Source organism: Apodemus sylvaticus, chromosome 16 (genome assembly GCF_947179515.1).
Source record: "Apodemus sylvaticus chromosome 16, mApoSyl1.1, whole genome shotgun sequence".
NCBI lineage: Eukaryota > Metazoa > Chordata > Mammalia > Rodentia > Muridae > Apodemus > Apodemus sylvaticus.
The window spans coordinates 60,554,452-60,580,492 of NC_067487.1; the positions used below are offsets into that span (position 1 = coordinate 60,554,452).

The 26,041-nt window shown below is 40.5% G+C and overlaps 1 protein-coding gene across 3 annotated transcripts in view; it reads right to left on the reverse strand.

Annotated features, from left to right (window-relative positions):
- Positions 1–26,041, reverse strand: part of LOC127666607 (baculoviral IAP repeat-containing protein 1a-like) — a 54,146-nt gene that overhangs the window by 18,902 nt on the left and 9,203 nt on the right. For all 3 annotated transcript variants that reach the window (XM_052159537.1, XM_052159538.1, XM_052159539.1), the window contains exons 2-8: positions 24,213–24,783; positions 23,674–23,773; positions 11,906–11,987; positions 11,065–11,116; positions 8,837–8,956; positions 8,012–8,111; positions 4,333–4,414 (exon numbers count right to left, since the gene is read on the reverse strand). In XM_052159537.1, coding sequence (XP_052015497.1) covers positions 4,333–4,414; positions 8,012–8,111; positions 8,837–8,956; positions 11,065–11,116; positions 11,906–11,987; positions 23,674–23,773; positions 24,213–24,780 — 1,104 coding nt within the window. In that variant the 5' untranslated portion in view covers positions 24,781–24,783. The remainder of the gene's footprint in view (positions 1–4,332; positions 4,415–8,011; positions 8,112–8,836; positions 8,957–11,064; positions 11,117–11,905; positions 11,988–23,673; positions 23,774–24,212; positions 24,784–26,041) is intronic.

Consider the following 26,041-nt stretch of genomic DNA (forward strand, 5'->3'; position numbering starts at 1 on the left):
TTGAAGTCCTAGCTAGAGCAATTAGACAACATAAGGAGGTCAAAGAGATACAAATTGGAAAGGAAGAAGTCAAATTATCACTATTTGCAGATGATATATATGATAGTATATTTAAGTGACCCAAAAAACTCTACCAGGGAACTCCTACAGCTGATAAACAACTTCAACAAAGTGGCTGGTTACAAAATCAACTCAAGCAAGTCAGTAGCGTTTCTATACTCAAAGGATAAGCAGACTGAGAAAGAAATTAGGGAAATGACACCCTTCACAATAGCCACAAACAGAATAAAGTATCTTCAGGTGACTCTAACCAAGCAAGTGAAAGACCTATATGACAAAATCTTCAGATGTCTGTGAAGGAAATTGAAGAAGACCTCAGAAAATGGAAAAATCTTCCACGCTCATGAATTGTCAGGATTAATATAGTTAAAATGGCTATCTTGCCAAAAGCAATCTATAGATTCAATGCAATCACCATCAAAATCCCAACTCAGTACTTCATAGAGTTAGAAAGAGCAATTCTCAAATTCATCTGGAATAACAAAAAACCCAGGATAGCTAAAACTATTCTCAACAGTAAAGGAACTTCTGGGGGAATCAGTATCCTAGACCTCAAACATTACTACAGAGCAATAGTGATAAAACTGCATTGTATTGGTACAATGTCAGGCAAGCAGATCAATGGAATAGGATTGAAGACCCAGAAATGAACCCACACACCTATGGTCACTTGATCTTCGGAAGGAGCTGAAAGGAGCTGAAAGCATCCAGTGGAAAAAAGATAGCCTTTTCAACAAATGGTGCTGGTTCAATTGGAGGTCAGCATGCAGAAGAATGCAAATTGATCCATTCTTATCTCCTTGTACTAAGCTCAACTCCAAGTGGATCAAGGACCTCCACATAAAACCGGACACACTGAAACTAATAGAAAAGAAACTGGGGAAGACCCTTAAGGACATGGGCATGGGGAAAAAGTTCCTGAATAGAACACCAATAGCTTACGCTCTAAGACCAAACATTGACAAATGGGACCTCATAAAATTACAAAGTTTCTGTAAGGCAAAGGACACTGTCAAAAGGACAAAACGGCAACCAACAGATTGGGAAAGGATCTTCACCAACCCTAAATCCGGCAGAGGGCTAATATCTAATATATACAAAGAACTCAAGAAGGTAGAACCCAGAGAACCAAATAACCCTATTAAAAAGTGGGATACAGTGCTAAACAAAGAATTTTCACCTGAAGAACTTCAGATGGCTGAGAAGCACCTTAAGAAATGTTCAACATCATTAGTCATTAGGGAAATGCAAATCAAAACAACCCTGAGATTTCACCTCACACCAGTCAGAATGGCTAAGGTTAAAAACTCAGGTGACACTCTGGAAAGCAGTCTGGCGGTTCCTCCGAAAACTGGGCACCTCACTTCCAGAAGATCCTGCTATACCACTCCTGGGCATATACCCAGAGGATTCCCCACCATGTAATAAGGATACATGCTCTACTATGTTCATAGCAGCCCTATTTATAATTGCCAGATGCTGGAAAGAACCCAGGTATCCCTCAACAGAAGAGTGGATACAAAAAATGTGGTATATCTACACAATGGAGTACTATTCAGCCATTAGAAACAATGAATTCATGAAATTCTTAGGCAAATGGATGGAGCTAGAGAACATAATACTAAGTGAGGTAACCCAGACTCAAAAGGTGAATCATGGTATGCACTCACTAATAAGTGGTTATTAACCTAGAAAACTGGAATACCCAAAACATAATCCACACATCAAATGAGATACAAGAAGAAAGCAGGAGTGGTCCCTGGTTCTGGAAAGACTCAGTGAAACAGTATTTGGCAAAACCAGAACGGGGAACTGGGAATGGGTGGGAGGGAGGACAGGGGAAGAGAAGGGGGCTTACGGGACTTTCGGGGAGTGGGGGGGGACTAGAAAAGGGGAAATCATTTGAAATGTAAATAAATTATATATAATAAAAAAAAGGAAAAAAAAAGGACAACATACACTTTTTATCTAGCTCAGCAATAAAAAGCATATTTTCAAGAGCAAAAAAAAAAAAAAAAACAAAAAAAACAAAACTCAGGTGACAGCTGGTGTTGGCAAGGATGTGGAGAAAGAGGAAGACTCCTCCACTGCTGGTGGGAGTGGAGAAATCAGTCTGGCAGTTCCTCATAAATCTGGGCATGACACTTCCGGAGGACCCTGCTATACCATTCCAGAGGATTCCCAGGTACACAATAAGCACACATGCTCCACTATGTTCATAGCAGCCCTGTTTGTAATAGCCAGAAGCTGGAAAGAACCCAGGTGTCCCTCAACGGAGGAATGGATACAAAAAAAAATGTGGTATATATCCGCAATGGAGTACTATTCAGCCATCAGAAACAATGAATTCATGAAATTCATGGACAAATGGATGGATCGGGAGAACATCATACTAAATGAGGCAACCCAGTCTCAGAAGATCAATCATGATATGCACTCACTGATAAGTGGATATTAGCCTAGATATGTGGAATACTCAAGACATAATCCACATATTAAATGATGTCCAAGAGAACGGAGGAGTGGCCCCTGGTTCTGGAAAGACTCAGTGCAGCAGTATAGGGGAATACAAGATCAGGGAAGGGTTGGATGGGGGGAATAGGGGGAGGGAAGAGGGCTTATTGCAATTTTGGGAAGTGGGGAGCCAAAAAGGGAAAATCATTTGAAATGTAAATAAAAAATATATCAAATAAAAAAGAAAATAATTTAAAAAAAGAAAAAAAGAACAACAAAAAAAGATAAAGACACTTGATCAACCATGTTCAAAGCAGCTTTATTCATAATAGCCAGAAACTGGAAATAACCTATAGGTCCCCCAATGGAAGAATGGATAAAGAAAATGTGATACGTTTGCACAATGGAATACTACTCAGCTATTAAAAACAAGGACACCAAGAAACTTGATGGGTAGCAAACTAATGGAACTAGAAAAGAACATCCTGAGTGAGGTAACCCAGTCCTAGAAGACAAACATGGTATGTGCTGTTATAAGCAGATATTATCCATAGAGAAAAGGGTAAGCATTGTACAGTCCACAGACCCACAGAAGCTAAATATCAAGGAGAACTCAAGTGGGGTCATGTGAATCATACAGAGTAGGGAAAATAGAATAAACATTATAGGTCAATGGGGAGGGGGATGAATGAGGGAAGGGTGGGGACTTAACAGGAGATATTAGGTGGGGGAAGGACTGAGGAAGACAGTACTCTAGAGACAACAAAATTAAAGAGGGGGGACATCTCTAGGACAAGGTAGAAACCTAGGGCAACAGAAACTCCCAAGATTCTATGAGGGTACCCTAGCTAAGACTACTAGCAGTGGGAAATATGGAGTCTGAACTGGCCTTCTCTAGTAAGAAATCAAGACTTCCAAGACTGGGGCACCTAACCAGTCACAAAACCTTGGACCTGAAATTTGTGATGCCTATACAATGTGTAGGGATAAAGATGGAGCATAAATTGAGGGAGTGGCCAAATAATAACCGGCCAGCTTGAGACCCATGCCCAGGTTTGTTCCCTGTTCTGTGGCATGAGTTCCAGCATACCTATCATTATGACAATAGGAGGTGACTTGTGTCAACAATGAAGTCATAGTTAGATTCTACTTAAGAGAAATATTTGGTGGGGTTTAGACTGTAGTCTGCGTTCATGATTTTGCTGCCGATTCGATTTCCTTAAAGATATATGCCTGCAGGCCAGTCATAGATTCCGTTCCTAGAATGTACAAGGCATTGGGTTTGATCTCCTTGATTGCAGTAAAGAACAAAAATCAAATAGGAATGGTGGCACACACTCATAATCCCAGCATTTGGAAGGTTGAAGCAGGGGTATTATAGATTCCCAGTCAGTCTGCAATTTGAGCATAGCAAGTTCAAAGTCAGCCTGCGCTACACAGGGTGAACCTGTCCCAAACAAAATTTCAACCAAACCAAATGAAACTTGCCTTGCACATCTCAAAAGAAGAAGTCAAGCCTACTGCCCTCTAGAGATTGCAGATGGCATCCATGTAGCCTGGGTGTTTATCAGGAATAGGCTGAAAGAATTTCACCAATGGACATCTTACAGGAGAAGGGACAGACTGTATGTTTTATGGAGCTAGACATTGGGTCACCCTCATTCACTGGGAAGTTCCTCTCTACACTTGGTAGGACTTTTAAAATACTTGTTGAATTTCTGTAGGGATGATACATTTACAATTGGCAAGTGCTATTCACAATAATGTTCAACAACACAAATATGTGCTGATGAGTCAGAAGAGAGCAGGGTTCATTACCATGATTTCTGGAAGTACAAACTGGCTCTGAAGGTCTGGAATCACTTCTGCAGAGGACTTCAGGGTTTGAAGAAATACACAGCTATTCAGAGAAGAAAAAAGTCGTCAATGGTTCTGTGCAGCTAAGTGTTTTCATTGGCTTTGTAGAAAACATGAAGATTCAGGGACAAGAAAGAAGTAGAAAGCTAACAATTTCAGTAATTCTGTCAGTGCTGCACTGTGTAAACATTCAGTCTGTGCCTTTACATAACATGACATAACATAACATAACATAACATAACATAACATAACATAACATAACATAACATAACATAACATAACATAACATACATAACATAACATAACATAACATGACATATAGTCTTACCATAACAGAGTGAATGGTAAGGATCGTTGGGGAGTGTGTTTGGATGAGTACAGAGTTATTATCTGTCCATAAATCCATCTAAGATGAGCTTAAAGAATAACAATCATAACCAACACTGTGGGAGCAGAGACAAGGAGATCACCAGGGTGAAGTGGGAACTTCTGATTTGTTTGGAAAGTCAGTTAAGGTCAAATGGTGGTTTGCTGGGGCACACAGGTGAAAGGATGTCTTGGTAAAGCAGACACTTGACAGAATGTTTTCCTGTAGCAGACACAGGTGAAAGGATGTTTTGATTAGCAAACATGCAAAAGGACCTATGATGAAGGAGTATAACTATGACTCCACTGACAGTGGGAAGGGAGCACTGAGCATTGGTTTGGTGTGCTCCGTCTTCAGTGAAGACTGTCATGTATGTTTGCCTTGTAGAGTTCCACTAGAGGTGATGTCAGAGAGAAACTCGCCAAAGAACTGCTTGTGAGGTTCCTGTGGTTGCTTTCCATAGCCTGGTTTCATAGACCCTTTATTGTTATTTTCCTTTAAACCAGACAGGTAAATACATTAGGTACTCATAACAGCATGCTGGTTTGTAATTAAAACAAAACTCCATTGATAGATACTAGACAATGTTTTAAATACAGCTATATTGCCTTACAATTTACTATGGTAGGGCTTAAGAAGAAGGTCCCCGAATTCTCAGGAATTTCCTACATACTACTTACAAATGAGAAAGGGCGGGGGAGGAGGCTGAAATAATGGCTCCGCAGAACAACACTTAGTGCTCCTGCAAAAGATTCAGACTTGGTTCCCAACACCCTTATCAGCCGGCTCCAGACCTCCTGCAACTCTAGTTCCTGGGGATCTAATGCCCTCTTTCTGACCTCTGTGGACACAAGGCATGCAAGTAGTGCACAGATGCACATGCAGAAAAACACTCATGCACATAAAATAAAAATCTTTAAAAAGTAAGTAAAAGGAAAACAATCAAAGTGTTCAGTGCTGTTAATCATTTTTTACCCTCATGATTAGATGGAATAAAACTTATTTAGTTATGTATGTATGTATGTACATATGTATGTAAATATGTTGACAATAAGTCTTTCTATGGATTCTTGGGCTCATCTGAACCAGGTGACTTAGAAGAAAAGTGGCCAAGGGGATCTAGAGGCAGATAAGATAGGACAATGGGAGGATGTTGGTGAGCATGACTGTAACCGTCTATAATATATGTACGTATATTAAGGGTTTCTATATGCTTCACTATTAGGAGGTGTGGCCTTTTGGAGTAGATGTGTCACTGTTGGTGTGCGCTCTAAGACCCTCAACCTCTCTGCCTGGAATCTACTTTTTACATAGCAGCCTTCAGATGAAGATGTAGAACTCTTAGCTCCTCCAGCCCCATGCCGTGCTCCCACCTTTATGATACTGGACTGAATCTCTAAACCTGCTCCAATTAAATGTCCTTATAATAGTAGCCTTGGCCAAGATGTCTGTTCACAGCAGTAAAACCCTAAGTAAGTAATATGTAAAGGTCATAATGTACATATGTGAAAATGTCATTACCGTATAAAATTAATGTATACTAATAAGATACTTTTAAAATAATATTTTTCATCTTTTGGGATATTATTACCATTCTATCAAAAGACCAGATAATAATTTAAAACTTTAATTTTAAAGTTCAGTGATTAGACTTCCATCAGTTTACATCAGTTTTAGGTAAGCATTGGATGCACACACAACACAGCTGTAGAGCTGAACAGAGACTGCAGGGACACCAACACAGTTGCAGATTTTCATGCCTTCCAGGGGATACCAGACAAAAGACTCGTACTTCTGAATTACAAGTACTGGATTTTAGGATGACTCATATTAAATCATTTAATATAAAAGAAAACTAGTTTTCTTCCTTCATGTTTCAGAGAGCTAGGATTCCACTGTGCCCAGAAATACACACTTTTCTTTTCCTTTCTTTTTTTTGATCTTTTGAGCCTTTTAATTCACACTTTTCAATCTGCATACACTAATATTTATCTTTGAAGATTCTAATTACTAAGCAAAACAACAAATTTCATTCTGCAGCTAAACATTTCTAGATTTGTCTTGTGTGTGGAATAGAAATGAAAATAACCTTCCCTGATACTGGAAAGGCTCAGTGCAGCAGTGTAGGGGAACACCAGGACAGGGAAGTGTGAAGGAGTGGATTGGGGAACAGGGGGAGGGAAGAGGTTTTATGGGACTTTTGGGGAGGGGAGGGCCAGGAAAGGAAAAATCACTTGAAATGTAAATAAAGAATATATCGAATTAAAAAAAAAGAAAAAAAGAGAAGGGTTTAGAAATAAAAAAAGAAAAAAATAGCAATTAAAGACAAAGAGGTCATGAATTTGAGTGAGAACAAAGCAGGGGTTGTGGAGTATAGGGATAGAATAAGAAGATAATATGATTGGAAGAAAGAAATGGAAGAAGGAAAGTAATATAATTATAATTTCAAAAATAAATTACAAAAAATCTGATATAACATTGTCTTATAATGCAAAAATTCCATATTATTTGAAATAATTTCATTTCATAGAGAAATCCTGTGTTTAAATTTTGTTTCCTAAAATCTGAATGAGCCTTGAAATTTTGCATATTTTGCTGAACTCAAAACTTAGGTTTTTGTTTCACTATTATGGGCACTATCATTTCTGTTCATTTTCTACATTATAGCTTCCAATTAAAATTAAAATAACTTTATTGAAACATAAAAAAGAAAATAACTTGAAGAAGGCAGAAAAGGGGGCAAGAGTAACTCACTAGTAAGGGATTGCCTAGCATGCCCAGGTCAGTGCTTCTGTCCCCAGCACTGGAAAACGAAAACCACTTGGCATGTCTCAGATAGCAGACACAGAAAACGCTAAAGGATTCCAGGAGGAGAAGAGGAAGAATAGTTTGTAATCAAAAGAATCAGAAAAGGATGTAATTTCCAGATATGATAGCACCCCTCTGTAATGCCAGAACTTGTGTGACTGAGGCAGGAGGATCATGGGTTCAAGTCCTACCTGGGATAGACAGAATTTCTATGATTGTCAGGGCTACATAGAGAAATCCTGTGTTTGAAAGTCTGTATATTGGCCCAACCAAAATCAAGATGTAACTATGAAGAGAAAAAACCAGAAAGGGAGGGTGTCTTGGGAGACAAGGGAGCAGACATGAGAATGTGCCCTTCACAGAGGGAACAGAAGGGTGGACAGAGACCATCCACAGGTGAGACACAGACAGGGAGGGAATAACAGTTGAAGCATGTTCACAGTCAACAGAACTCATTTTACTCACTTGGGAAAAAACTTGGTATGATCTTCTATTGGGTCATCACCTTCCTCCCACTTCTCCATACATCCTCCACAGGAAAAACACCGGACAGCGTCTCTTTTGCCTACAAAATGAATGGGGTCAGTTTAAATCACACACACTTGCCAACTCAAAAAAAGACAACTTCAGCTGTCTAGATTTACTTGGCATTCACATTCATAGGCACCCAACAAGCAATTGCTTAGTGAGTAAATCAGAAAGAATATACTCGTAGTTCAGGTGGAACAGAAGAACAAATTTAAGTCTCCATGCAAGCTAGATTATGAAGAATCAGTTGTCTCTCCTTACATTACTGCAAGCTATATTTAACTTAAAATAGGAACATGAGACAGACTTGAGGAAGGCTGGAAAGAGGAGATAAAGCACTAAGGCCATGTGGTAAGAAGATCATCTGCGCCAGTGGAAAATGTCTGTTGGAAGAGGTGTCTGCAGAATTCCCAGGTTCAGAGGATGAACACTGGGGGAGCTATGGGAAACTGAAGGTCTTATGAGCCCCAAGAGATCTAAGACAAATGATGAAGACTGAAGAAAGATGCAAGAGGATTTGAATATGTGGTCCACAGAAAATACTGACTCTAAGGAGATGCTCAGCCTGAGAGCACTGACTGTTCTTGGGAAGAAATCAGGTTTTGATCCAATGACCACATGATGGCTCACAGACAATTGTAACTCCAGCCCCAAATGCAACACCCTGTCTGGCCCCCGAGGGCAGCATGCCTCAAAGGCACACATATTTACATGTAGGCAAGCACACACACACACAAACATAAAGAAAAAAACTTTACTCACCTGTGTAGAAAAGGCCTGCTCTGACCAGAGCTTCAACAGCCACAGGTGATTTGTGGGGCCAGTCCTTAAATGTGTCCATCCTTAGTTCTTCATTAGCAAAGACACTGTCATTGCAGTAAGCTTGGGAAAAAGGATGCATCTGAGACCAGTAGGCTTTGATCTTAAAGTTTAAGTTATTTATACATTTGCATGTGCATGTGTGTGTGCATGTGTGTGTACATGCATGTGCACATGTGCTCGTGTAAGCAGAATGATCTGGTGACATGTGCTTGCATCAAAATAACTGCAGGTGGTTAGAAGGGCAGGAAGGGGTAAAAATTCAAGAGTGACTCTGTCAGAAATACAGGAGAAGAGTAACAAAGAATGGGTTACTCCATGAATTCATTCTATATATTTTGTGTGTGATCACGTTGCTAAAATGTAACTTCAGACTGTCCCTTAACCATATACCATCAGGATACAACAAAATCGAGAGGAGATTCAGGTTTTGAGACTAAGGTCATTTCCCCTGTGGCTGCTTCAAAACAATCATTTTGATGGCTTGCTCTTTGAGAAGACCATATTGAGGAACTGTGGTGGGGGCCAGGGTAGGGGCTTCATTAGACTTTCTACCTCCTCCTGGCCTCTGGACACTGGCTCCTGCATTTCCCATGCTGTGAGGACTTGGGAATTACATTGTCCCTACCTTGGTCTCACAAGTTTCTCAAGTTTAAAGCTTGCTTGTACTCACACTTAACCCTAGATCAGGATTGGTTTCCTCTTCTTTAGTATTTCTTTGGCATAGAGAAAACTACATTGTAATTAACAACAAAAACATTTTTATTGTCTAGTGACATTTCTTTTACATTAGGTTTGCCTTCTCCTAAGCCATGAGGTCATAGGGAACAGGCTCTACAGCTTTCCTTAGTGCTCAGAGGGTGCTCTCTGGTTGGAGCAGGCTGGCACTCCAGTCTTTCTTTGGCTTCCTTCTTGACCTGATCTCTTCACCTATCTCAGGAAGCTGTCTCAGAACATACATTTCTCTGTGTGTTCATGTGTATGAAGGAACAAATACATGTATGGACTCATGCCTGTGGAAGTCAGGGGACACCCTTCACTGATTCTCCCTGGTTGTTAGGGAGGGTTTGTCACTTTATAGACTAGGTTGTAGAATTCCAGGGTCCATTTCTCTGCCTCCCCAGCCTTGTATAACAAATGTACAACAATGACTGCTGGTTTTGTCACATGCGCCCTGGTGACAGAATGCAAAGCCTTGTGTTTGCAGTGAAAGCACTCTGCACTCCTCTCAGCTCTCAACAGGAGGACCAAAGTTCAAGATTCATTTGGTTTTAGGCTAGCTTGGGGTAGGAGTAACCTAAGAGTTGCTTCCAAAACATTTTATCCAAAATTTTAGTTGTTTAAGGGAAGCATCCATTATAGCATCAACACTACATAGTTAGTTCTGCTTACCTACACTAAAGACTGAGCCACTTAATGAACACCTCAATGGTATAGAAGCTTGCCACCAAACCTAATGACCTCTAAATTAATTCCCTCATGGGAGAAGGAGAGAGCCAAATCCTTTAAGTTGTCCTGAATTCTGAACCTTTGCACATGGGACCCACGGACATACACATACAATAATAAGTGAGTATATATTTTCAATTTACTTTTAAACTTTGCTTTTTTTGTCTATATGTTTGACTGCACCATACATGTGCAGTGGCCACAGAGGTCAGAGGAAGACACTGGATCTACTGGAACTCGACTTGCGGAGTTATGACTTGCCAGAGGATGCTGGGAACTGTGTCTGAGTCAGTTGCAAGAGCAGCAAGTGCATTAAAGAGTGAAACATTTCTCCTGTTCATAAACGACACCAGAAACAAACCAAAGGCATTCCATAATAGGGAAATCACTTATGAAGATATAATTTAAAGAAATTTAAAGAAAGTTGATGAGGACTGCAGAGGTGGCTCAACGGTTAAGAGCACAGACTGCTCTTCAAAAGGTCCTGAGTTCAGTTCCCAGCATCCACGTCAAACGGTTCACAAATGCCTGTCACTCTACCTCCAAGGGACCTGATGACCTTGTATGGCTTCCAAACAAGGACACACACACACACACACACACACACACACACACACACACACGCACCACAGAGGGAGAGAGAGAGAGAGAGAGAGAGAGAGAGAGAGAGAAAACACAAAAAAGAAAAAAACAAAGAGTTTGGAATGTGTTTGGATTTTTACCTGACACCACAGGTAGTTCTCTTCTGACCCAGGAATTCACAAAATGTTCTCCCTGAGGAAAGAAATTTGGATTTGGTTACCGACTGATTACCTTATGAAATATAATCAATCTGTGATCCGAAGCTGAAGAAGTTCCCCCACTGAAGCCAAGTTTCCTTAGAACAGCAGAATTTGGGAAAAGCAGTCCTTTAATTTTGGTTTGATTTTTATTGATTTGGGGATTTTTTTTATGCAGTTCCAAATATCAGTGAAATAGAAACTTTCTCAGAGCTGCTCTTACCAGACACCCAGCCCAACAGCAGAACACAGGTGTATTTGACACATGAGGAACTGAGATCCAGGAAAGGAGCTCTCCTCCAGTTGAGCAGCTCTCCCTCTGAGAGAGAGCTCAGCCATGCTGCCTGCAGAGGCTGCTCTTAAGTCAGTCAATACAGCCTCCTTTGGCTTCAGTTTGGGCTGTGTTTCCCACTGCCCACCTCTAGGTTGTCCTCACTAGTTTGAGTCTAAAGGCCTAGCTGCAGGAGGCATCCTGCCTGCCCTTCCTCTGCCAGGTGCCACAGAGGACTGAGTATGGCTTCCAGGTGGAGGCAGCAGATGGATGCTAGGGGCGTGGCCTGGGTCAGAGGGAAGATGAAGGAGGCAGAAGCCACCCACAGCCAGCCTGGAAAACCAAGTCTAAGTGGTTCGAGCTTAGCAAGACAACAGGATTTCTGTTTTCCTCTCTGCAGACAAGATGATGGAGAAGAGAAAACAAAACAAGCAAAAACCCTCACTATGACAATTCATATATTATTAGGCAAAGAACATACACTATTGGAAAAACTTGGTTGGTGTAAATTACCGTTACATGAACAAATCCCTCGTAGCTTTGGATATACTGGGCAATTTCCTCTGAGGTTTTCTTACTTTGAAGAAATTCACATCTATAATTAAAACCATAATTAAAATATACTCCTATAAATAGAGATGTTCTACATTGCAATGAGCATTTGAAAAACCTATTGAATTATTGGACTTTAAATATCAGTAAAACAGTCAAAAAAAAAAAAAACTTGCCCCAATAGTAGTACGCTCAAGGCCTGAGCAGGTCTGAAAGTGAGGCTAAAATTGAGCGGGAAAGTGGACACAAAGCCCCACCCCTAACCAGGAACTATTTGCATCTGATACCTATTGATAAAGGGAAGATCGATTTCTCCAGTGCATTGTCACTGGGCATATCAATGCACTCGAGGGCAGGACCCAGGCCCAGGAAGAGTTGGCTAACACAAAACAAACGCCACATAAATTTCTGTAGGCATTTTTAAGTGTTTTTGATTGTTTTGATTATAGGATATCTTTGTTGGGAAGAGGTTGAAACAGAGAGAGAAAGAACATGACTCTGCCTGAGTAAAAAGTGGGGAGGATCTGGGAGAAGTTGGAGGAGGGGAAAAACATGATCAAAATTATTGTATTAAAATTTTAAAAACTCACCTTACTCATGAGAATTGCAAGTGTTCTGAGATTATTTATTTATATTAATGACAACACATGTAACTATTTAAAATTGAATCTTCAGATTACTTATGTTTTTATTTTAAAATGAGGTGTCCCTGTGTCTCCCAGCTAATGGTAATCTCCTGGGCTAAAGCCATCTTCCTCCATCAGCCTCAGGAGTAGTGTAAGCTTGTTCTACGGCTCTCTGCTGTCACTTTCCTTAAACCCAAAGTACAAAACAAGCAATCGAACAGACTGGTATAGGCTAGTCAGATGGGATATATTGCCTTGTTGATTCAGCTGAGCGGGAGAAGCCTTGTACCCATGGTCAGATCAAAGACAGAAAATGAAAAATGTGAAAATTAGTTGTAGCATTATTCACGTATGAAACAAAAATGCCATGATAATTTTAAAGTGACATTAAATCACCTGGTTTTGATTTTTTTATAAAAGTATGTTGAAGATCATCTTGAAATGTATTCCTTGCCCATAAAAACAATGCTACTTTTTAAAAAAAGATTTATTTATTATATATATGAGTTACTAGCTATCTTCAGACACACCTGAAGAGGATGTTGGATTCATTACAGATGGTTGAAATCCACCATGTGGTTGCTAGGAATTAAACCCAGGACCTCTGTAAGAGCAGTTAGTACTCTGCTCCATATCTCCATCCTGTAAAGCTATTTTTAAGATTAAATAATACTCTTCTAACTGACATTAATGTTTCCTTCTGATGCTGTGGTAAGGGACTGAGAACTATTTTTTCAGTGGGGATGAGACCAGCCTTCTCCTCTTATATTCTAGAGAAGATGAACTCCATCACATGACTCAAATATTCTCAAGGGTTTCCACTCAGTGTCTGTGGCATCCAGGGTCCTGGCTACATTTTTCACCTCTCTCCATGCCCTGGGCTATGCCTGAATGTAGCCTATGTGGGACAGAGCACATGGGGTGGACTACAGTGAATTGAGTTATCAGTCCTTTTTAAAATATTATAATAAATCAACTTGTTTTGAAAACATTTTAATGTTTTTCTTTTCCTTTTGAGATAGGATTCTATGTCACAGGCTCACCTTAGGCTCTTCAGCAAAAATAAAACCCTTCAATTTCTTATCCTCTTGCATCAAACTTGACAGACTTGGGATTACAGGCTTGTGCCATCAATCCCACCTCAACATGACTTCCTTAAATCATATTGTAGATTTAGTTGAATGCTTGTATTATGTTATTAGGTTCCCAAATTGCATGAGAATCCCACATATAAGACGCTGAGGGCCACTGTCTCCAGCCAGTTCTGATTGGGGAATAAATTTGCCAGTGGCCAATGACTGGGCAGGGAGACAAAGGTAGGACTTTAGGATTTGAGGGCAAAAGGACTTGGGAAGAAGCAGTATCGCCATGCCCACATGCTGGCATATAAACAACACTCCAACCCTTCCACACACTCTAAAAAGTACTTTTTAAAAAACATTGGAAGATGGAGGGAGATGAGCATTTGAATGCTAATTCAGAAACTTGGCATTAGGCATTATTAATGTCCTCTTCTCCTAGGAGACATAATGGTACTGTGGTTCAACTTGTTGTTAATGTCTTATATGCTCTAATAGTAGCAAATTCTTTATGTGGCTCCTGGAATTCACTTTGAAGCAACCTGCTTATTATTACTCCATGGAAAACATTAGCAAGAGACAGATGGAAAATGTCCTGACTAGGTGCTGGCAAGTGCTTATTTACTGCTCCTTTTATTTTTATCAATCATAAGGAAAAATTGAAAACCAGTGAAAGGGTTTCATTGAAAGTGAAATCTTAGTGGGGCTTCTGGGCGGCCAGCAGGGAGAAGTCTGTGTGCTCTGGTGAATCCAGTGGGCCCCAGCAGGAGCCTTCAGGCGCCTGCTTTGGGATCTGAACAGCCTGGGCCACAGCACTAGGTCTCCAGGAAGTGTGGGAGACCTGGTGTGCACCCAGAGGCAGTCTGGGAGTTCACAGCACGGCTCGTTCCTGTGGCACAGAGCTTAGGCTTCAGTCCTGAGGCCTCTGGCGGTAGCCCTCAGACCTCTCTTCTTCTGGATCTAGATCAGCCTGAGCTGCAACACCACATCTCCAGGTCCTGAAAGAGGCAAGTGGGGCTTCCAGATGGCCAGTGGGAAGAAGTCGGTGTGCTCCGGTGAATCCAGCGGGCCCCAGCAGGAGCCTTCAGGTGTCTGCTTCGAATCTGAACAGCCTGGACAACAGCACCCTGTCTCCAGGCAGTGCAGGAGGTAAGCTGTGCACCAGAGGCCACCTGGGAAGGGGCAGTTTGCACTGGTGAGTCCAGCATTGACAAGACCAACTAACACCAGTGAGAACTAGATGGCAAAAGGCAAACGCAGGAAAGTCACTAACAGAAATCAAGACAATATGGCAACATCTGAACCCAATTCTCCTTTACCAGCACGTCCTGGATACCCCATCACACCAGTAAAACAAGATTTGGATTTAAAATCACTGGTCATGATGCTGGTACAGGAACACATGAAGGACATACTTAAAGAAATTCAGGAGAAAATGGATCAAAAGTTAGAAGCCCTTGCAAGGGAAACACAAAAATCATTGAAAGAAGTCCAGGAGAATACAAAAGCCAATAATGACGAAACAAAAAAAAAAAAAAAAAAAAAAAAAACACTTAAAGAAATACAGGAGAACTTTGGTCAACAGGCTGAGGTCATGAAAGAGGAAACACAAAAATCTCTTAAAGAATTACAGGAAAGCGCAAACAAGCAAGTGAAGGAGCTAAGCAAAACCATCCAGGATCTAAAATCAGAAGTAGAAACAACTAAGAAAACTCAAAGGGAGACAACTTTGGAGATAGAAAGCCTTGGGAAGAAATCAGTGGACATAGATGCAAATATCAACAACAGAATACAAGAGACAGAAGAAAGAATCTCAGATGCTGAAGATACCATAGAAATCATGGACTCAAGAGTTAAAGAAAATGCAAAAAGCAAAAAGCTTGTAACCCAAAATATCCAGGAAATCCAGGACACAATGAGAAGACCAAACCTAAGGATTATAGGCATAGATGAGAGTGAAGATTTACAACTTAAAGGGCCAGCAAATATCTTCAATAAAATTATGGAAGAAAACTTCCCTAACCTAAACAGAGAGATGCCCATGAATATACAAGAAGCCTACAGAACTCCAAACAGACTAGACCAGAACAGAAATACTTCCCATCACATAATAATCAAAACACCAAAGGTACTAAACAAAGAAAGAATATTAAAGGCAGTAAGAGAAAAAGGCCAAGTAACATATAAAGGAAGACCAATCAGAATCACAGCAGACTTTTCACCTGAGACTATGAAGGCTAGAAGATCCTGGGCTGATCTCATGTAGACTCTAAGAGAACACAAATGCCAGCCAAAACTACTATATCCAGCAAAACTCTCAATCACCATAGATGGAGAAACTAAGATATTCCATGACAAAACCAAGTTTACCCAATATCTATCCACAAACCCAGCCCTACAAAGGATAATAGGAGGAAAACACCAATACAAGGAGGGAAACTTCACCCTGGAAAAAGCAAGATACTAACCTTTCACCAAACCCAAAAGAAGTTAACCAATCAAATTTAAAAAATAACGTCAAAAATGACAGGAAGTAACAATCATTATTCTTTAATATCTCTTAACATCAATGGACTCAATGCCCCAATAAAAAGACACAGACTAACTGACTGGATACGTAAACAGGACCCTACATTTTGCTGCTTACAGGAAACACACCTAAGGGTCAAAGACAAACACTACCTTAGAGTAAAAGACTGGAAGACAATTTTACAAGCAAATGGTCTCAGGAAACAAGCTGGAGGAGCCATTTTAATATCAGACAAAATTGACTTTCAAGCCAAAGTCATCAAAAGAGACTCTGAGGGACAGTTCTTGCTGGTCAAAGGAAAAATCCACCAAGAAGAACTTTCAATCCTGAACATCTATGCTCCAAATGCAAGGGCACCCTCATTCCTAAGAGAAACTTTGATAAAGCTAAAAGCATACATTGCACCTAACACAATAATTGTGGGTGACTTCAACACTGCACTTTACTCAATAGACCGATCAGGAAAACAGAAACAGAACAGGGACACAGTGAAACTAATTGAAGCTTTGGACCAATTAGATTTAACAGATCTATATATAACATTTTATCCTAAAGTAAAGAATATACCTTTTTCTCAGCACCTCATGGTACCTTCTCCAAAATCGACCATATAATTGGTCACAAGACAGACATCAACAAATATAAGAAGATCGAACTAATCCCATGCCTCCTATCTGATCACTATGGAGTAAAAGTGGTCTTCAATAGCAACAAAAACAACAGAAAACCCACATACATGTGGAAATTGAACAATATTCTACTCAATGATACCTTGGTCAAGGAAGAAATAAAGAAAGAAATTAAAGACTTTTTAGAACACAATGAAAATGAAGACACAACATACCCAAATCTATGGGACACAATGAAAGCAGTGCTAAGAGGAAAACTCATAGCCCTGAGTGCCTCCAAAAAGAAAATGGAGAGAGCATACATTACCAGCTTAATGACACACCTGAAAGCCCTGGAACAAAAAGAAGCTATTTCACCCAGGAGGAGTTGAAGGCAGGAAACCATCAAACTCAGGGCTGAAATCAATCAAGTAGAAACAAAGAGAACCATACAAAGAATCAACAAAACCAGGAGCTGGTTCTTTGAGAAAATCAACAAGATAGATAAACCCTTAGCCACACTGACCAAAGGGCACAGAGAAAGTATCCAAGTTAACAAACTTAGAAATGAAAAGAGGGATATAACAACGGAAACTACTGAGGAAATCCAAAAAATCATCAGATCCTACTACAAGAGCCTGTACTCAACACAACTGGAGAATCTGGAGGAAATGGACAATTTCCTTGACAGATACCAAATACCAAAATTAAATCAGGACCAAATAGATCATCTAAACATTCCCATAATGCCTAAAGAAATAGGAGTCACAGAAAGTCTTTCAACCAAAAAAAGCACAGGACCAGATGGTTTCAGTGCAGAATTCTATCAGACCTTCAAAGAAGAGTTAACACCAATACTCTTCAAATTATTCCACAAAATAGAAACAGAAGGAACACTACCCAATTCCTTCTATGAAGCCACAATTACGCTGATACCAAAACCACACAAAGATCCAACAAAGAAAGAGAACTTTAGACCAATTTCCCTTATGAACATCGATGCAAAAATACTCAATAAAATTCTTGCCAACCGAATCCAAGAACACATCAAAAACGATCATCCACCATGATCAAGTAGGCTTTATCCCGGGAATGCAGGGTTGGTTCAATATACGGAAATCCATCAATGCAATCCACTACATAAACAAACTCAAAGAAAAAAACCACATGGTCATTTCATTGGATGCTGAAAAAGCATTTGACAAAATTCAGCATTCTTTCATGCTTAAAGTCTTGGAAAGAACAGGAATTCAAGGCCCATACCTAAGCATAGTAAAAGCAATATACAGCAAACCGGTAGCCAGCATCAAACTAAATGGAGAGAAACTTGAAGCAATCCCACTAAAATCAGGGACTAGACAGGGCAGCCCCCTTTCTTTTTATCTTTTCAATATTGTACTTGAGGTACTAGCTCGGGCAATTAGACAACATAAGGAGGTCAAAGGGATACAAATTGGAAAGGAAGAAGTCAAACTATCATTATTTGCAGATGACATGATAGTCTACCTAAGTGACCCAAAAAAACTCCACTAGAGAACTCCTACAGCTGATAAACAACTTCAGCAAAGTGGCAGGTTATAAAATCAACTCAAGCAAATCAGTGGCCTTCCTATACTCAAAGGATAAGCAGGCTGAGAAAGAAATTAGGGAAATGACCCCCTTCACAATAGCCACAAACAGTATAAAGTATCTTGGGGTGACTCTTACCAAACATGTGAAAGATCTGTATGACAAGAACTTCAAGACTCTGAAGAAGGAAATAGAAGAAGACCTCAAAAAATGGGAAAACCTCCCATGGTCATGGATCGGTAGAATCAATATAGTTAAAATGGCCATTTTGCCAAAAGTAATCTACAGATTCAATGCAATACCCATCAAAATCCCAACTCAATTCTTCACAGAGTTAGAAAGAGCAATTATCAAATTCATCTGAAATAACAAAAAACCCAGGATAGCTAAAACTATTCTCAGCAACAAAAGAAAGTCTGGGGGAATCAGTATCCCTGACCTCAAGCAATACTACAGAGCAATAGTGTTAAAAACTGCATGGTATTGGTACAGTGACAGGCAGGAGGATCAATGGAACAGGATTGAAGATCCAGAAATGAACCCACACACCTATGGCCACTTGATCCTCGACAAAGAGGCTGAAAACATCCAATGGAAAAAAGATAGCTTTTTCAACAAATGGTGCTGGTTCAACTGGAGGTCAGCATGCAGAAGAAAGCGAATTGATCCATCCTTGTCTCCTTGTACTAAGCTCAAATCTAAATGGATCAAGGACCTCCACATGAAGCCAGACACTCTGAAGCTAATAGAAAAGAAACTGGGGAAGACCCTTGAGGACATCGGTACAGGGAGAAAGTTTCTGAACAGAACACCAATAGCGTATGCTCTAAGAGCAAGAATTGACAAATTGGACCTCATAAAATTACAGAGTTTCTGTAAGGCAAAGGACACCATCAAGAGGACAAATCGGCAACCAACAAATTGGGAAAAGATCTTCATCAATCCTACATCAGATAGAGGGCTAATATCCAATATATATAAAGAACTCAAGAAGTTAGACTCCAGAAAACCGAACAACCCTATTAAAAAATGGGGTACAGAGTTAAACAAAGAATTCTCACCTGAAGAACTTCGGATGGCGGAGAAACATCTTAAAAAATGCTCAACTTCATTAGTCATTAGGGAAATGCAAATCAAAACAACCCTGAGATTTCACCTTACACCAGTCAGAATGGCCAAGATTAAAAGTTCAGGAGACAGCAGGTGTTGGAGAGGGTGTGGAGAAAGAGGAACACTCCTCCACTGCTGGTGGGGTTTCAAATTGGTACAACCACTCTGGAAATCAGTCTGGCGGTTCCTCTGAACACTGGGCACCTCACTTCCAGAAGATCCTGCTATACCACTCCTGGGCATATACCCAGAGGATTCCCCACCCTGTAATAAGGATACATGCTCTACTATGTTCATAGCAGCCCTATTTATAATTGCCAGACGCTGGAAAGAACCCAGGTATCCCTCAACAGAAGAGTGGATGCAAAAAATGTGGTATATCTACACAATGGAGTACTATTCAGCCATTAGAAATAATGAATTCATGAAATTCATAGGCAAATGGATGGAGCTAGAGAACATCATACTAAGTGAGGTAACCCAGACTCAAAAGATGAATCATGGTATGCAATCACTAATAAGTGGATATTAACCTAGAAACCTGGAATACCCAAAACATAATCTACACATCAAATGAGGTACAAGAAGAAAGGAAGAGTGGCCCCTTGTTCTGGAAAGACTCAGTGAATCAGTATTCAGCAAAACCAGAACGGGGAAGTGGGAAGGGGTGGGTGGGAGGACAGGGGGAGAGAAGGGGGCTTAAGGGACTTTCTGGGAGTGGGGAGGCTAGGAAAGGGGAAATCATTTGAAATGTAAATAAAAAATATATCGAATAAAAAAAAAAGTTAAATCGTTCAGCAGTTTGTCTATGATGAGGCAGAGCCGACCTCGGTCAGTCTGTAGCTGTTATATCTTATTATTGGCGGTTTTTCAGTCTGAGGAGGTTCAGTACAACAGAGCTTGCTTTCCAATTTGGGTACAGTGAGGCAGAGCCTGCCTCAGCAACTGGGCTCCCCCTTTTTATAGCCACCTAGGTGGGGGGTGGAGCTCTGCCCACACTGGCTGCTCCAGGGCTTGCAAAGTCCAAGCAGGCAGCTAGGAGGCAGATAGTAAACATTTCAAAATCAGTTTAAATCAACTGATCTGAAAACCATTTACTTCCGTTTTCTTCCCACTCAGTCATTTCTTTACCCTTGAAGTTTCAACATTTCTTTCATACTTCTTTCATTACATTTCATTGAATTCGACTGTTTGGCATTAGGTTACATTGCATTTGTTACAATTAAATTAAATCTATTGTATGGAATTCTTAGATTTAATTAAATTGTAATAACTTATGTTCCATCACTTTCATATTTTGTTTTATCACTTCATGTCCTATCGGTCCATTTTCCTATGTCTCACTTCCTATTATCTACTCCTTTTTTTTCTTACGCTTCACTTAGTTACATGCATTATATGTTTTTTGATTACAGAATATTGTAGTTCATTTCAACTGGTTTCATGATTTCATTCCCTGACTTTATTGCTCCTCAGTTCACACCCTTCTTCATCTCATTGTAGAGTTTCTCAGTAACAGGCTTTTATTCCTACAAAGGTAAATTGTTCAGCAGTTTGGGTACAATGAGGTACAGCCATCCAAGTCCAGTGTGCTGCTGTAATATCTTATTGCAGAATTTCTTGGTAACCAGTTTTTATTCTTTAAAAGGTAAATTGTGGAGAGCTGACCGCGCCTTAAAGATGGCGCTGCCGGAGCCTGGCCGTCCAGAGTAAACAAGTCCTTATAAGGCTTGAGGCTTGGATCACTCAGTGGCGTGATCTCATGCCATGTTGCTTGGCCAATGGTAGAGCAAAGCATCATCTCAGACCATGGGCCGTCCTAGCAAGGGTATATCAGTCACGCTCTAGGGAGATTCAGGGGCACACCCAGCAAGCTGTAACTAAACATTCATTCTGAGTAAACTCTCTCTGGAAGGAACTGGTGTGCTAGTCTTTCTTCCCTGCTGGTAAGGGAATCGGCGCAGCACAGTAAATCATTCAGCAATTTGGGTATGATGAGGCAGAGCCGACCTTGGCCAGTCTGCAGCTATCATATCTTATTATTGATGTTCTCAGAATCGGTTTTTCAACCTCAGGAAGTTCAGTACAACAGAGCTTGCTTTCCAATTTGGATAGAGTGAGGCAGAGCCTGCTTCAGCAACTGGGCTCTCCCAGACTCAGCCACCGAGGTGGGGGACTGAGCTGTGTCCCACTGGCTGCACCAGGGCTTACAAAGACCAAGCTGGCAGCTTGGAGACAGAGAGTAAACTTAATTTCAAAATCTCCTTAAATAAACCGTTCTGAAAACGATTTACTTCCCTTTTCTTATATCACTCAATCATTTCTTTAGCCTTCCTCAACATTTCCTTTACACTTCTTTCATTACATTCCATTGTATTAAATTGTATGGCATTAAGTTACATTATATTCATTAAAATTAAATTAAATCTATTGTTTTAAATTATTACATTAAATTAAAATGCAATAAGTTATGTTTTATCACTTTCATATTTTGGTTTATCATTTCACGTCCTTTCAGTCCTATTTTCCTATCTCTCACTTCATATAATTTCCTCCTTTTTTTTCATTCATTTCACTTTGTTACATGCATTACATAGTTTTTGATCAGAAGAGGTTGTATTTCATTTCGTCTGGTTTCATGATTTTAATTCCATGTCTTTATTGCTCCTCATTTCACCCTCTTCTTTAGCTCACTGTAGGGTGTATCAGTAACAGATTTTTATTCTCACAGAGGTAAATTGCTCAGCAGTCTGGGTATAATGAGGTAGGAGCTGAGGCCTTTGCTTCAGCTCCTGCCTCCAGGCTCCTGCCCTGTTGTTAGTGTCCCTGCCCTGCCTCCCTTCAGGGAGGACAGTTTGGGGAACTGAGCATCAACTCAGCCCCTTCCTCCCAGAGTGGCCTCTGCCCATGGCTTTTCATCAGGAAAGGAGCCCTAAATAGCCCACTTGCCTTGGCCAAGCTGTCTCTTCACAGCATGGAAAGGTGACTAAAATGCATTTGCATTTCAATTCAATGTGTAGATATATGCACCTAGAGAGCTGACTGGGAGGCCCCACCCTCCTGACCCTGGCTGGGTTGGAGTGGCTGGCCTGGATTTGCAGCCACCCCCCTCCTCTGTCAGCAGGTAGAATGCTGGGGGGATAGGTCAGCACCCTCATAGCCCACCAGGCTCTCTTTGGTAAATATTGTTTTTAGGCATAAAATAAAAGACACCTTGGCCAGGAAAGGGGAAAAAAAGTGAAATCTTTCAGTGAAAGATTTTTATTTGGCAGAAACAAAGAAACGAAAACAAAGAAATCTCAAAACCAGTACTTAACAGATCACTAAAAATATTCACAATATAATTTTTCTAAGCAGAGACCTACAATAAATAACAAAAACCTTGAATCTCTGAACAAAATTTCTGTTCTCATGTGGCACTAGGATATGGGCAACCTAGGGCCTACCTGGTCCTCTCTCATTTTATCAGAGAGTGGTTTTGACCTCCCAGTTATCCAGTGTCCATCTTCCTATTGCTGGGATTACAGTTATACGTCACTACACCCAGCAAGCATTTTCATTTGATGCATGTTCTGCAGGATGCTATATTACTTGTAATGCCTTAGAAGTTCTTGCTTTCTTTGATCTATACACTGTTCCAGCCCTGGGAAGACTAATTCATTTATTAGCTAGGGGGACTCACACAACTGCTGCTTGACAACACATCTTAGTATTTGGGATGATAGGTAGATGACTTAATAGATAAAGTGCCTTAGCACAAGCATGAGGATCTGGAGTTTGAATCTGAGTATCTTATCTACTTAAACATGGAGCATGGTCACACACTGCTTTAACCCTAGTCCTGGGGTAGCAGAGACAGGCAGGTCCTAGGGCTCAGTGACCAACTAGTCTAGACAATCTATGAGTTCTGGTTCAGTGATACCTGAGAGTGATAAGGAAGATATGCTAGGTTAACCTGCAGTCCACATATGTGTACACACACACACACACACACACACACCAAACCAAAAATATATTAAAAAATATAAGCAAAATAGCTTTTAAATAGAAGAAAAAAACAAAGTGCCTGTGATTCACATTTGTTACTTACCTTACTGGAAAACTTTAGGGGTGACCCATATTGGGTAAGAGAAGTATCAGAAGTCAAGAGAACACTCCAACAATGTGGCTCTTTTGCTTTGTAAAAATAAAATGCTTATCCACTTACTTGGGGAACCACTTGGCATGCTCCTTCCAGGGGTCGTCTCCTTCTTCCCAGTTTCCCAAGCATCCACCACAGGAGAAACACTGCACAGTGTCCCTTTTACCTACAGATGCATGATAGGCTTTGACTGCCCAGCAATGGCACCAGCTGTGTCTTGGAGCTGATCATACTGTCAGAACAAGACAGACTCCAGCATGCCTGTCCTTTGTAGGGGCTACAGAAGTGCTCTAGCACTCCGCCAAACCCTCATCCCACTGTTGGTACATTTAAAAACTATATATGAAAAAAATAACATTTTATTTTAATACACAGGCAAATATGCGTCTGCATGTGTGTGTTTATATTTATAGATATATGGCAAACCAATAATGCTCTACTAAATATATGTTAAAGCAGAAGCAAAACTGCTACACTTGAAAGTTAATGCATTACATTTTATGTCTAACATAAAACAGTGAGGGTTCATTAACAAATATTACCCACAAAATGGAACCTAAACTCTAAATACCTCAGAAACACCTCACAAACTGGAATCCACTTACCCGTAAAGACAAAGCCAGCTGCTGAGAGTACACGTGGTGATGTCCCATGGGCATAAAATGGCCAGTCCTCAAAGGACTCCAGTCTGGCCTCCTCCTCATGGTACCTTGCTTTGTCACCTCTCAGCATCTTCTCTGGACTCTTCACCCGGATGTCATACTTGCCAATGTTGCCAACATCTTTGCCCAGAAGGAACTCACATTCTGGTCGTAATTTCCTGTGGCTCTCTATGGGAAGTTTCCTGAGGCTCGTACCAAAGAGGATTAAGCTACAGCAAAAGCACTGGACCCCACATTTCACCCCAGTGTAGTAAAACCCAGCAGATGCCATCTCCTGTGGTGTCCACGATCTGAACGTGTCATAGGTCACAAAAGTCTTTAGTCGTTTGGCTTCACTGCGCATCTGCGAGTTAAAACCTTTCTTCATTTTCATTCTTTCCTTACACTCTTCTTCTTCTTGGCTCTTTGCCAGCTGAACTGCATCCACTCCAAGAAAAACAGAAAGTTCAGGGAGAAATTCATAATCAAATTCAGAAACTTGATCCTCAGAGGCCTCCCCATGCTCCGCCATTTTCTAAAGGACAAAGGAAAACAGATTATGGGAGGTAATGCTTTTAGCATAAAGAGCAGATATAACTAGGCAGGCACAGGAAGGAATTCAGATGCATAATGGGAAGTGGCATGCTCAGGGACTAAAGGTTTGGCTAACTTCAGCCTGCCAGACAAAATAAAGGACCAGCCTCCTTACTCATAACCAACTCCCTCCATTTCTTGACCACATGATTGAAGGTCCCAAACATTACTCAGGGTGCTTCAGGACTCTCACTAACACAGTCATTTGTCAATCTTGGCAGTGTCTCCTTTTATACATCTGTAACTCACTTAGCGCCAATAAAGTTATTTTGCTTCTTTGAAAATCTCTTTGAGCCTTTATTTTCAGTTGTTTAAATAAGAGAACAACAGCCTGCAAACACACAATCCATTCCACCTCAGGCTACAGAATGCTACTCAGGTTTGCATCACCAAGGCCTGTTCCAATTGTTTTGTTAATAATGGAACCATTGTTGTGATAAGAGTGTATATTTATCATGCATGTCAATCAATATATATCAAATCCCATCACCTGGATGAGATAATTCGATGAAATTACTCTTACTCGCTTCTGTAAAACTCTTGTTCTTGTATTCACTTCTCAGGTCTAGTGCTCTGCATGTAAACTCTGTCAGGTCAGGAGGGAGCCCCCAAAACAGTACTGCTAGTAACAAAGTCCTAACTCAAGCAGGACTCTGGCCAGAAAAATGGAGGTTATTGAGGAAACAGAAGCTTAAACTCTGCCTTCCTCAGGAATCTCCAAAGACAGAGTTCTGTTTACCTGGAAACACCCTACCACTACCTATGACATGTCATCTGTTTCCTAATATCGCAAACTGCTCGCAGTAACTCCCAGCCTGTTCTGACCCACACCTCTCCTCCCTGTTCCCCTAAGATTGGCAGAGCTTTTCCCATTACTCTATTCTCTACCCTCCATGAGAACATCTAAAAGTTTAACTTCCCAAACAAACTTCTTTCCTACTCACAGAGTGGTTCAGTTCTGTGGTTTCATGGCACTCTTGCTTACAATGGATTGTATGGGGCACATGGATAGATCCAGGCAAGTAGATAGTTTAATAAAGGAAAGATTCTGATTAGTTGAGAATGGTGCCAGTCCTGTTTGTAGAAAAATAAAAATAGACCCATATTTGTCACCTTGTACAAAGATCAAGTCCAAGTGGATCAAGGACCTCGATATAAAAACAGATGTTCTCATGCTCTATTATCAAGAATTGATAAAT